This window comes from Anolis carolinensis, chromosome 6 (assembly GCF_035594765.1).
Source record: "Anolis carolinensis isolate JA03-04 chromosome 6, rAnoCar3.1.pri, whole genome shotgun sequence".
NCBI classification, from domain to species: Eukaryota; Metazoa; Chordata; class Lepidosauria; order Squamata; family Dactyloidae; genus Anolis; species Anolis carolinensis.
Window position 1 is genome coordinate 95,110,582 of NC_085846.1, and position 14,120 is coordinate 95,124,701.

Consider the following 14,120-nt stretch of genomic DNA (forward strand, 5'->3'; position numbering starts at 1 on the left):
GGAGTTGAAGTCCAAAACACCTCGAGGGCCCAACTTGGCCCATGCCTGTTCAATAGCACTGAGCCATGGCAGGTAAAGTGATGCCAGACTGCATGACTTTGAGAAACCTATTTCCCCTTTCACTTCCCTTTGTCTTGGCAGCAACCACAGCTCTTTCCTTATCACCTAGCAACTCCCCAACTAGGCCACAAAAACCTTCCTTTCTCTCAAATTGACGAATCTACTCTTTCCCTTCCTTCACAGGGAAACTTTCCATTTTCCCTCTTGGCTCTGGGGATTGTACCATTGTAGTCAGCAAAGGGGGGAGCGAGGGAGTCGAATAGACCTATTTCCCCCAAATATATGTAAACAGAGAGAGGGAAAGATAAATATCAGACTTAAAATTTCAGCCAATTCCAAAGCGAGGGTCTTCGAAGAGAATATTCCCCCTTCCTGTTATGTGTTGTCTCTCTCCCCCCCCCCTCTATTTTGGGAACATGGTACTGCCCAGTCTTCCTCCGGGGTGTGGTTAGGCCCGGCTTGCTGCAGCGTCGGAGAGAAACGAGAGGGCGAATCCGGATCATGGCGTACTCTGGGCATCCTGGCGCCGGAGGAGGCTACTATCAGGGCGGGGTGAGCTAAGCCTAAAGCCGAGGTTGGGCCTGGGAGAAGGAGGAGATCCGAAGGGACCGGGTTGCGCCTTCCCTGGGTGCCTGCTGCCCTCGTGCACGTCCGAATGGGCGAACCCGGGTGTCTCAAAACACGGGTGCATCTTTGCTATAGTACACCGCTCTAACTGCCCTGGCTCAGTGCTATGGGATCCCTAAGAGCTGTATTTTTCCAAGACCATAGGTGTAGAATTAATGCACCGTGACACCACTTCAGCTGCTATGGCTCGGCTCCCATCTACACTGCTATATAATCCAGTTTTGGATTATATTATGTGGCATGGAGACTGATCTAGTCCAAAGCAGATAATCTGGGATCAGGTACTGCATGGTATGGCAGTGTAGATCCAGCCTCAGTGCTATGGAATCCTGGGATCTGTAGTTTCCCAAGGGGCACATCTACACTAATAGCACAAGCCAACAAGTATTTTTCATCAGATATAATTGTAGATCATTCTTATAGATTTTTTTTGCGCTGAATTCAGATCTACAGTAGAGTCTCACTTATCCAAGGTTCTGGATTATCCAACACATTTTTGTAGTCAATGTTTTCAATGCATCGTGATATTTTGGTGCTAAATTAGTAAATACAGTAATTACAATAGAGTCTCACTTATCCAAGCCTCTGGATAATCCAAGCCATTTTTGTAGTCAATGTTTTCAATATATCATGATGTTTTGGTGCTAAATTCGTAAATACAGTAATTACTACGTAGCATTACTGCATATTGAACTGCTTTTTCTGTCAAATTTGTTGTATAACATGATGTTTTGGTGCTTACTTTGTAAAATCATAAGCTATTTTGATGTTTAATAGGCTTTTTCTTAATCTCTCCTTATTATCCAACATATTCGCTTATCCAACATTCTGCCGGCCCATTTATGTTGGATAAGTGAGACTGTATTATATGTTATATTTTTTCTCTATCACATGTCATTTTTGATGGGGATGATCAAATAATTAATGCATTTATTCACTGATATCAATAGAATCTAATTAACCACAAGCCAACAAGTATTTTTCATCAGATATAATTGTAGATCATTCTTACAGATTTTTTTTTTGCACTGAATTCAGATCTGTGTTAGTTTTTTCTCTATCACATGTAGTTTTTGCGATGAGGCTAATTGAATAATTAATGCATTTACGCACTGATATCAATTAGATATTTGCTATTAGGAGCCCCTGGTAGCTGCTGAACTTGTTTACTGAAATGTCAGTGGTTAGAATCCAGGGAGCGTGGTGAGCTCCTTCTGTTGGCTCCAGCTTCTGTCAACCTAGCAGTTCGAAAACATGCAAATGAGAGTAGATCAATAGGTACCGTTCCAGTGGGAAGGTAACGGTGCTCCATGCAGTCATGCCGGCCACATGACCTTGGAGGTGTCTATGGACAACACTGGCTCTTCGGCTTAGAAATGGAAATGAGCACCAACCCCCAGAGTCAGACACGACTAGACTTAATGTCAGGGGAAAACCTTTACTTATAATTTAGATTCTATTGATATCAGTGCGTAAATGCATTAATTATTCAATTAGCCTAATCACAAAAACTACACAGTAAGAACTCTATAAGAATGACCTAAAATTATGAGCATGGTCTTAAGCCTTCTCTGCCAAAGAGGGCTCATGTCTCCCCAAACTACAGCTCCCATGATTCCCGAGCTGCTGTCAAAGTGCATTCATTTCTCAATGTAGATGCACCCCTGGAGAAAGGAGAATGTTATTCTATAGCTTTATTATTCTACAGCTTGAATGGGCCTCTTGCCGGTTATTTGAGAAGGCTGTGTGTTTCCCCTGAACAGCACATCCCATCATGCTTGGTCATTTGCTTCTCCAGTTAAAACTGAGGGGAGATAGAGTGCAAAACCTATCTGGTAGGGCATCCCCAGTTATATAGAAGTTAGGTGTCGTCCTGTTGTGCCATAGAGGGAAACAATAGCCACGTCGCGTAATAAAGGGCTGCTCCAGGCAGGAAAAGGTTGGCAAAAATGCCGACAGGTTTTCAAGATCTTAATGGTTCTTCCTCCATCAGGATATTTCAAAACACGTGTATGTGTCATACAGTGATCCAAGCTACTTAGAGCAATCAGTGCAGTAAAGGGCAGGATTTTTCCACTTGTTTCATCCTTTGAGGAGCCCCTGGTGGTGCAGTGGATCAAACCCTTGTGCTGGCAGGACTGATGACTTGAAGGTTGGGTTGCTGACCTGAAGGTTGCCAGTTCGAATCTAACCTAGGGAGAACGCGTATGAGCTCCCTCTATCAGCTCCAGCTCCATGCGGGGATATGAGAGACGCCTCCCACAAGGATGGTAAAAACATCAAAACATCCGGGCATCCCTTGAGCAGTGTACTTGCAGACGGCCAATTCTCTTACACCAGAAGCGACTTGCAGTTTCTCAAGTCGCTCCTGACACACACACACACACACACAGAAATCATCCTTTGGCCCATAGGGCATCTAAGGCCCAGTTCATACAACCCCTGGCAATGGGAGGCTGTATATAAATGTTTGAAATGCCTCCATGTCTATAGTGCTGTTATTGAAAGCACATTATAAAGTTCTGTCATGGATAAGCCAAATAGTGGAGGAAACAATACATTTCAAGGAAGCTCTGTTAATGATTTCTGTGTTTGAAAGTGAGAATAAGGATTTAGTAAATATACCTCTAGTTTCTTGATCAACTTTGTGTTCCAATGTCTGAGTGCATCTACACTGTCAAATTAATGCAGTTTAGCACCACTTTATCTGCCATGGCTCAATGCTATGGAATCTTGGAAGTTGTAGTTTTACTAGCTTTTTAGCCCTGTCTACCAAAGAGTGCTAGTGCGTCTCCAAAATACAAATTCTAGGATTCCATAGCATTGAGCCATGGCAGCTAAAGTAATGTCAAACTGCATTCACCCTAGTATAGATTTATCCCTTGTTACATATTATATTTCTTGTTAGGGGCAGAAAAATGTCAAGGATCAAATACTGAGATATAAGTGTTGTACTGAGGTAAGTGTTGGCACCAGGGGATCAAACCTGGATTGTGTTTAAGAGAGGAAAGCAAAATATCCACTATGCTCATTCACCCCTATTTTATATATTCCTATTATCATCCCACTCAATGACCTAAGCTATGTAATATGGTAATTTATTAACTGAGAAATGAACAAGTCCTCCAGCTTAGGCGGTTAAAGACTGTGAGTAAATATTAACTATTTACACACTCTCTGCTTCTCTGTCAACAAATATATCCCTTTATTGTATTAAGGACAAACAACTCCACCCTATGGCTACCATCATTTATTTATGGAAAGTTCTGAAACTTGTCACTCACATGAAAAGATACATTTGTTAGACAACTTCTTTCTGGGATGGAATTCAGATGGTGCAGGAAAGTTGGGGGATGGTAAAACAGGAAGGGAGATTTGAAATAAGAGGAAAATCGTTTCCACCACAGTTTCCTGCTATTTTCTCCATAGAAGCAAACAGTTGTAAGAAAGACTTTGGATTGGATCCAGATGAAGTATGTTGAACTTTCGTCCCATTGAAAATCGGGGGATGAGTTAGAATACAGTTGGTCCTGTATGTTTGCAGGTTTCACTTTTGCGGATGTGGTTATCTGTGAAGTTGATTAATACAGTCTCTAGGAAACTCTGGGTCAAAGATCCTCAAACTATGACTCTCCAGCTGTTTTGGCCTCCAGCTCCCAGATGCCCTAGCCAGCTTGTTCAATGGCCAGGAATTCTTGGAGTTGAAGGCCCAAACAGCTGGAGACTCCTGATTCATGGACTGCATCTATACTGTAGAATTAATGCAGTTTGACACCACATTAGCTGCCATGGCTCAATGTTATGGAATCCTGGATTTGTGGTTTGGTGAGGCACTAGCACTCTTTGACAGGGAAGGTTAAAACTTTGTAAAACTACAATTCCCATGTTTCCACAGCATTGAGACATGATGGTTAAATTGGTGTCAAACTACATTTCTTCTACAGTGTAGATGCAACCATGAAAGTATTGGGAAAACAAGGAGATCTTTTTCCCTCCCTATGGATCCTTCCTTGGCTCTTTTACAAATAGAGAGCTTCCTTCTGATACATCTGTGCCCACAGAGCTCTTCATTAATGCACCAAGGAGGATATCTTTGGAGCAATGGCAGCTGTTGACTTTCATGAGTGGTGCAGTGAATCTGGTCTAGATTTATGTCCAAACTTTAAAATCGTTGCACAATATATTTACTGTAATTCTAATCTGTAATAGGATTGGCATATTCAATAAGGTAAAGGTAAAGGTTTCGCCTGACGTTAAGTCCAGTCGTGTCCGACTCTGAGGTTGGTGCTCATCTCCATTTTTAAGCCGAAGAGCCGGCATTGTCCGGCATGACTGCATGGAACACCATTACCTTCCCGCTGGAGCGGTACCTATTGATCTACTCACATTTGCATGTTTTCGAACTGCTAGGTTGGCAGAAGCTGGAGCTAACAGCGGGCGCTCACGCCGCTCCCCGGATTTGAACCTGGGACCTTTCGGTCTGCAAGTTCAGCAGCTCAGCGCTTTAATACACTGAGCCACTGGAGGCTCCGGCATATTCAATACTCTACTTAAAAACTGCAGCATTTGACCAAATGCAAAAGCCCCTCAACTGGTCTTGGACTACCTTGAAGATTATTCTACTAGATCCATAGCTGTGTCATGCCCCCCATTCTGGCCCCAACAAAATATGCTCTTTAGATAAGTAATCCCATGGTGTGGTTGGAAGTGAACAACTAGCATGCGTGATTGTCTAGGAATTCTCAATGGCTAGCATCATTGGAAGCCATAATTTCAGCTGATTTGCATCTCAATTTAAAATGTCCTCTGGTATTTCCATCAGACTTAAACCATCAGGCAATTAGATTGATTGTTGTATCATCAAAACTGCAGATTATTACAGAATAGCCCCTACAGTGATCATTGCTGGATTAAAAAAATAGCACTGTAGGCTCCCGTATGATCTGGGAATAGACACTGTATAACATCATAGTTGCCAATAAGCATCCATCATGAATCAACAAAAGCTATAGAAGTTTTAATTGATTCTCATTTTATTTCTAGTATGGAAGTGCACCAGGAGGGCCAGCTTTTCCTGGACAAGCTCAGGATCCTTTATATGGCTATTTTGCTGCAGTCGCTGGGCAGGTATGGTTTCATGACAGGTTTGGAATTTGAATCCAAGTATCTTTAGTCCAAGCTAACCACTGCAGCATATAGCCTGCAGCACCTGACTTTGCTTAGCTTCCAAGATCAAACTGGATCTGGTGTCTTTAGATTATTTAGGATTCCATGGCATCCTCTTGTTTTTAAAAAAAGCTTATCCCTCCAGCATCATGAATTCACGATAAAGTTTGTCCCTGAATTTTATAGCTTAGTCTTGCAGACCAGAAAGGCACTAATCCATCTGTTGCCCTTACAGTATTCTGCAGAAAATGGCCAAAGAATCAAAATGAGATAAGTGTTGGGTTGGCATGATACAGAGGCCCAAACACTAAGAACACTCTGTCCTCCATTCACAGGTGACGATTATTAATATCTGCTCCTAGAAACTGTATCTGGACCATGCATCAGTAGTGCACATGCTCATTCTTGCATTGCCAAGCCATCGTATCGAATTTGTGTCTCACTGGCTCTGTTGTCTATGTCATGACTTCATCTGCTAATCTTTACTCCATCTCCCAGCAAAAAAGGAAACCAGGCTGATGGCAGGCTCTCTGGGTTGGCCATCTGTTGGGATGGTTTTGATTCTGGCAAGGGATTGGACTGGATGGCCCTTGGTATCTCTTCCAACTCCATGATTATATCTCTGAAGGACAGGAAGGAGAAAAAAGAGAGAACCTTGCCAAGGCAGGAGAAGCCACACATCTGCTGTTCTTAATACCCTGCTGTTGGGAGTAGTTGCCTCATAGAGCCTAATGCCAGAGATTATGAGAATATTGAAAGCATAATTAATGGGATTTCTGTTTTGCTTTTTTCTGTTTTCCAAAGGATGGGCAAATAGATGCTGATGAGCTTCAGAGGTGTCTGACCCAATCAGGAATTGCTGGTGCCTACAAACGTAAGTTAAACATAGGGGCCCTAAATCTTATTTAGTAGATTTATTCGATCTTGGATTTACCTGCAGGTTGCCTTATTATTCATCAGTTGATTTAATAGGACTGTTCTGGTTGGGAGTAAGCAATAGGATTCCAACTAGTAAGTGAAATGTGGCATCTTCAAGCCTTGGCAGTTTTATTTTGGCAAGAACTTTTCATGGATTAGAATCCTAAATGCATAAGATGCATGAAGTGTGATCTTCAGTTAGTAAGTCAAATATATGCAGACGTGGAAAGCTGGACGAATTGTGAAGAGTGTGACTAAATGGCCATACTGTTATTATTGTGTAATATAGCACAATATTATTTCTTTTCATTCTGTGTAGAATGAGTTGTGTTTAAGAGAGGAAAGCAAAGTAATAATCGAAGTAATGCCTGTGCACTTACAATAGTGATGATTTATAGGAGTCTGAATGTTTTTCTTTAAAGGATAACCTTTCCAAGGTCTGCATTTGAGTCCTTTGCCTAGATCAGTGGTTCTCAACCTGTGTGTCCCCAGGTGTTTTGACCTAAAACTCCCAGAAATCTCAGCCAGTTTACCAGCAGTTAGGATTTCTTGGTGTTGAAGTCCAAAACATCTGTGGACCTACAGGTTGAAAACCACTGACCTAGATGGAGTGGTTTACAGGGTATTTTTGCTTAAGGTTGAAGTGTGACACAGTAGTTGGTAAAAAGGTGAATAATATATGCCTTCTTCATAATACAGTCATCTCTCCACATTGGCTGGGTTTAGAGGCCTGGGAAAATTGAGAAATGCAAACTAAAACACATTTCTTAACCTAAGAGAACATTTCTCTAGGAATCTTTAGACCCTCCAGCAAGATTCTGTGGTCGGCTTCTGCTGAAAGATGTACATAGAATCATACTAGAGGACTTAGAGATTCCTAAGGAGAACATTTTAATCAAATCCATGAATGATCAAAACCGCAAAAGTCAAAACTGCAAATGCGGAGAAGCAACTATACTGGCTATTGAAATGGATTGATAGTAACTCAATGCAGACAAAGGAATGTATTATTTTACACAAGTAATAAATAACTTTCAAATTCTCCAGCAGAAGGTGCACACATACTTCAACAGATTTTAAGAAAAGGTCAAAAATGTACTGTATTATTACTTATTTGGCACGAACTATCCAACCATTTCCCAGCTATTATGCTTTTATTGCAAAACAGTTACTATGTCCTCTCTTGTGTTGCTATCCTATCTCTTTTCCATGTTGTGGAATCCTTGAAGAACGTTTTAGGCAATTAGTTACATTTCACAAATTCTGATGTGTGCTAATATAAGCATAAGAAGGAAAAGATTCTTTTAATGACTCTTTAAGAATCTTTTTTTCCTCTTTGCCTCCAAAACCACTCTTTTCAACACACGTTGGGAGGGGACGCTGGAGAGAATGGAAAGCACTTGAATGAATAATATATGCTTTGATTAATTATGAGTATCAGTAGTTGTCTGAAATGAGAGGCTAATGTGTTTTTCTTATTTTTCTTTGAACAGCTTTCAACCTAGAGACATGCAGACTCATGATCTCCATGCTTGATGTATCCTTTGAAAATCTGACTGTGATTTCTAATGCATGTTTGTTTGAAATCGTAGGTTTGCAGACACTTTAGTATTTTGGTCGCCTTCCGTTGAAAACATTCCAGCTTGTTACCATTTTCAAACTGGATGTGAACCTGGGAACCAGTTTCAAGTGAGGTCTGACTAAAGTGGAAGAAAGGGGTGCTGTTGTGTACAATACAACCCCTGTATCCACAGGGGATATATTCCAGGACTTTGTGTGAATAAGCAAAACTGTGGGTAATAGTGAACCGTATTGAATGAATTACTTTGGTGGAAGCATATCATAGAGTATTGTACTTCAGTTTAACACGGTATAACTATTTAAATGAAAAAGGCCAGCCTTGGAGTGACATTCATCCAAAGAACTACAGTTGTCCCAGAGTGATGATACTGAATTCAGCATTTACTTTGCTACTGATGATACCTGTTCCTTAGCCAGAGTGCAGAGAGATATGTCTGGCATGCTGGGCTTCAATGAATTCAAAGAGCTCTGGGCTGTGCTGAATGGATGGAGGCAACACTTTATGACTGTAGATACTGACCGAAGTGGTGCCGTTGATTCGACAGAGCTACAGAAGGCTCTAACTGGGATGGGTGAGCTGTGCAACTTCTTCTACGCGAAAATCAGTTCACACCAGACAAAATCACAGGTTTATTTAGTACAAGCAACTTCTTGTACCCTTGGGGTTTGCAAAAGTTACTTTTTGTAGTATAGTACTCAGGATTTCCCAAGAGTGTGCCGTTAGCTTTACTAACTAGGGGAATTATAGGAGCTACCAATTCCAAAGCCCTTATTGCCCTCAACGGAAACCCAGACCCTCCTCTCAACAACATTAAAAGTATTACATTTCAAAAGTGGGTAACATAATGTAGCTGTGTACTTCTTTTTGAGGTGATATAACCAGCCAATCAACAAATACTGTGTTTCTTCAAATTTAAGATGCCCTCGATTGTAAGATACACCCTAATTTCAGTACTACCATCACCAATGAAAACACACAAGATACACCTGCGATTCTAAGATACGCCCCATTTTTTAGATGTTTATATAGGGGGAAAAGTGCGTCTTAGAAATGAAGAAATACCGTATTAAAGAAGCAGGAACTCATAGTAAACGGGACCATCACTGACACACAAAAAACCCCTGAAGCGAATGATTGGAACAGTATATAGTGTATTACATGAACCATAGAATTGGGGCGGGGGAGTAATGACATCCAAACCTTATGGGTTTTTTCTTTTGAAAAATGAGAATAGAAAACATTTGCAATCTTCAGCATTCTTCTAAGTTTCCTGTATGTAATAGCCAGCATGGTGGAATGGCCTGAGCATTGGGCTCAGTCTGAATATTAAGGCTCGAATCTCCACTCTGCCATTGAAATCCAATGGGTGACCGTGAGCAAGTCATAATCCCACCACCAGCATTCTGGCTGGTGTAGTACAAAAGAGCAACGTTTCCATCTTTTGGTGTACAGGCTATTCTTTGAATTTGAATCTCTTTTCTGCCTTTTCACCCAGGATACAGGTTGAGTCCTCAGGCAGTCAATGGAATTGTGAAGCGATACAGCACTCGAGGAAAGATCTCATTTGATGACTACATTGCGTGCTGTGTTAAACTCAGAGCTCTCACTGGTACGCTTTAGCTCCTAACATTATTATTGTGGTAGACTGAGACTTAACTAATGGGCGAACAACAAAATTCTAGTTAGAGAGGTCCACAAAGGACATTTAATCCAATTTCCTATTGAATGCATTTGAGTCTTCCCTTTAAGTTGCTTAAGAAACTTTCAGTGAGCACAGTATTGTAACAAGCTATTATTCCAATATTAGCTTCTTTAATTTATTTGTATTATGAGTTCTGTGTATACCTTGGTGACATCCATGAAAAAGCCTAGAGCTGAAGTGCTAATGCTTACAGTCCATCCATCCTATGTACTCAATATAATGAATTTTCATAAACTGTCGTAGGTTTAAATAGTTTGCTGTTGACTGTCCGATTTCTATGTCGCACACTACTGTGCATCTTCATATTTAATTTACTCAGTCGTATGATTTTTCTGTTGTATTATGTATGTTTTCAAGTGAGGTGGACTTCTTCTAAAATTTGTTTGCAAGCTCTCCAAGTATCAAACAAGGATCCAAAGTTTTTTCTGTATCTAAGAAAGATATCTGTTGGATGAGCCTAGCAGGTGAAAATCTTTAAATCCTCCTCGCCAAAAAGAGTTGCTAATGCAACAAAGTTAGCAACACTTTAGAATCACAGCCATGAGATGTGTTTTGATAGCACATCAGTAGTTGTACTTTTTTGTCTGTTAATCCCTATAAATCTTCAAGTAGTACTTTTATGAGTCTTGGCTTACAAGTTTGCACATCTTCTGTGTTGTCTCAATGTGTGATTCTTCTGTACATTCTTTTTGCAGATAGTTTTCGAAGAAGGGATCAGGCCCAGCAAGGCATGGTGAACTTCCAGTATGATGATGTAAGTACTAGAGAATGGAAATAATATTTGTAATTCTTTGTTCCGATGTTCAAAAGTGGGTTTCCTGACAGTGGGAAACACCAATGGGAAGAATAATAAATTTTAAACAGTTTCCTCCCAGTACCAAAATGGCCCAAAGTATGGCATAGGAATTAGAGAAGACATGAGGATTTTCTCCACGGTTGGAATAAAACTACTGTAATTATTCATTCTTGTTAGCAGCAGCATCCTTTTACAGATGTAGTTTCCCAACTTTAGAGTACCACCTCTTATTGGACTTCAAACCCCAGTATCTCAGACCATTGGTGGTATTGGTTAGGTCTTCAGGAAGTTTAGGTTCAACAACTGGGAATACTTTATAGCAGGGGCAGGTCCCCTGTAATCCTCCAGGTATTGTTGGACTTCAATTGGACATTTATCCTAGCTAGATGATGGATGATCCTGGTTTATAGAAACAAAAGTTAGACTTTTGACAATCAGGGTTTGAATCCCAGCTCCACCATAGAAACCCATCAGGTGAGCTTTCAGGGAGGGATATTCTCTCAGCCTTAGAGCAGTGCTGCTCGAACTGTGGGTCCCCAGGTGTTTTGGCCTACAATTCCCAGAAATCCCAGCCAGTTTACCAGCTGTTAGGATTTCTGGGAGTTGGAAGGCCAAAACAACTGGGGACCCACAGGTAGAGGATAGGACAAGAAAAGGCAGCCCCTCTGAATAAAGCTTGCTAAGAAAACCCTTGATAGGCTTGCCATAAGTCAAAAATTATTTGAAGGCATGAAACAATAACAAGTATGACAATAACAATTATAAGAACACAAGCTCACAATTTCTCCATCTCTGCTTAAAGGCTTCTTACAATAGAGTACGGCATCAGTAGAGGGGGGTTTATGATGTAGGTCACTTCACCTGTTAATTTGTGGTTTGTTTTTCCCCCCAGTTCATACAGTGTGTCATGAGCATCTAATGCAAGCCAGAGGAAGAGATGATGAGCATGACCCACATTCCACTTTGTTTTGTTTTGCTTTGCACCAAAAACTATCATGCCTGTGTAACTAAATGGTGGTATTTGCCTATTTTATAATTATTGATTTATATGCTTTTATAGTTTTGATAAACTAACAAAAGAAGGAACATTAAATAAATGCCATTTTGGGTTGATTTGTCTTGCATATTTATAATCTGCTTGATGTAAACGTTAAAAAATGTTTGGTTTTATCATCTCTTCCTGTACTGTTTTGAATTGTTCATATTGGAATGTGCTTTGTACCTTTGCCACCCAAGTGGCTCAAAGTAGGAAGGTGGGTATATATTAAAATTAGTATGTAAAATGGAACTTGACTCTAGAAACCATATTTTGGAGCCCAAAATTAGCTGAACCATTTTTGCTAATAATCAAGATATTAATTTTTAAAAAATACTCTTTGTACTTTTTAACATTACTCCTCCTGAGTTTTTAACTAGCATATTAGGTTGGTGATCAATTATTTTGCTATGGTGCTGATTCTGAATTCAACTCTCCTAATAGAAGAAAGTAGTTTGCATGCTTTTAGGAACATGTACATTCCTTTACACAAGTGTGTTATTTTGGGGTTCAGAAGGGATTGGGATTTCTTTCCCAAAGCCAACCCCTTTAACAGCCTCTGAAGTCCCTTGCAAGGCTACTCCATGTTTTGTGGGAAATGAATAGGATCATAGGGGCCCCTGTATCTATCCCTGTAGTTAGATGTGAAGTAATGAAATCAGTGCTGAATCCCAACAGGTGTGCCCAAAGGTCTCAATGCTGCTATAATAATCTTGTGCCTGGCTATGAGCATGTAGACCAGCGCTTTCCAAACGTTTCATATTGATGACACACTTTTTAGACAGGCATAGTTTTGCAACACAGTAATTCAGTTGTCTTCGCAAACCGGAAGTTAAATCAACTCCTTACAAGAATTGCAGACACAAAAAATGTAAAAACCAAACATATCTCATTTCACTTATATTTTTAAATGCACGTATTTATGAATAAGATAAGTTCTATAGGTTTGTTATATTTGTTTGGGTAGCATAGGGAAGGCTTAACACCTCTGTGGTGTTAGTTTTCTGTCTGTGCCCCTGTTCAAAAGATTTCATTGCAATTCCGTCCCTGTGATAATTGAATTTTGAAAAATTTGGCTTGTTGTGGAAATGGGGAATGGGGATACAGCTTCAGTTGAGATACCTTTTCCCCATGATAACTCTTCCAGGAGTTAATTTCTCTTCCGAGGGGTAGATTTCTCTCGCTTCCTATTGTCTCATTTGTAAGTCAGATGTTTGTAACTCTGGGACTGCCTGCATATACATTTCTAAGATTTTTGTCATTTCTCATGGGGTTCAGATCCCCACTTGGTCATAAAACCCATTGGGTGACCTCAGCCAAGTCCAACTCCGAGTCTCAGAAGAAGGCAATGCAAATCTCTTTTGAACAAACCTTGCCAAGAAACTGTGACAGGTTCATCTGAGGTTGGAAGTGACTTGAAGGATCACAAGAAAAGTCTCACTGAATGTTGGTAGAGAATGAAATTTAAATTAGGGATGGATTTTCTTTATAGGAGAGTTGGATAACTGGCCTTTCAGATGATGATAAACTACTACTCTTAATTTCTGTTGGCTAAGAGTGATGGATTGCAATCCATTGTTTAGTGGCCTATAGTCGCTCTCTAATGTTTTATAACATGAAGAACACAACCTTTATGCCATGTTCCTTATTGCCATAGTATTTCCGTTTGAATAAAATTCTTTATGAATTACGTCTCTGCTAGCATCTTCAGTTGTAGGCATCATTCACAGATATGACAGGAAATGGAATATAATATCCCTTACTTTAATTTAAGGGAGCATTACCTTATATTAATATATTAATGAACATCTTATATCATAGCAGGTCTTGGATATGAATAGGTTAGGTTTGCCAGACATTTCATTTTAAAGACAAAAAAGGGGGGGCTTGAGGGGATGGGATTTGCAGAGTTTGGCTTGTTAAAATGTACCAGTTTGGATGTATGTTTTGGGAAAACCTTATGGTTCCCAATTGTATGGCTACCATGTCAAATTACAATCTGCCTAATTTTATTGTGCCTTGATTGAACAATCTGAAAGAAAATAAGCAAGAGGCTAGGTTTGTTGATCATTGGAAGATTTAGTATAGAACATGATCATTTTGTAAAAATATTAAAACCTAAAACATTTTTGACAGAAAACTACTGCCTGTTTCATCAGATTCAAAGAAAGACTAGAGTGCTCCCAGTACTATGGCCTTTTTCTTGCAACCCAACTACCTTCCTAGAAACTGC

The 14,120-nt window shown here is 40.1% G+C and overlaps 1 protein-coding gene across 2 annotated transcripts; it reads left to right on the forward strand.

The window, feature by feature from the left end:
• Positions 1–457: 457 nt before the first annotated feature.
• On the forward strand, positions 458–13,577 carry sri (sorcin). Of its 2 annotated transcripts, XM_003220336.4 has the most exons (8): positions 458–612; positions 5,731–5,814; positions 6,658–6,727; positions 8,265–8,308; positions 8,777–8,924; positions 9,849–9,962; positions 10,751–10,809; positions 11,744–13,577. In XM_003220336.4, exons 1-8 carry the CDS (start codon positions 562–564, stop codon positions 11,768–11,770), a joined length of 597 nt encoding a protein of 198 aa, XP_003220384.3. In that variant the 5' UTR covers positions 458–561; the 3' UTR covers positions 11,771–13,577. The 2 variants fall into 2 exon arrangements, with proteins under 2 accessions (XP_003220384.3, XP_003220385.3); XM_003220337.4 differs by lacking the exon at positions 5,731–5,814 and having other exon boundaries at positions 488–612.
• Positions 13,578–14,120: the final 543 nt, after the last annotated feature.

Coding starts and splice junctions, on each gene's coding strand:
- sri (XM_003220336.4), top strand. CDS start 562: ATGGCGTACTCTGGGCATCCTGGCGCCGGAGGAGGCTACTATCAGGGC. Junction 613..5,730: donor GAGGCTACTATCAGGGCGGG/GTGAGCTAAGCC, acceptor TTTTATTTCTAG/TATGGAAGTGCACCAGGAGG. Junction 8,925..9,848: donor GAAGGCTCTAACTGGGATGG/GTGAGCTGTGCA, acceptor CTTTTCACCCAG/GATACAGGTTGAGTCCTCAG.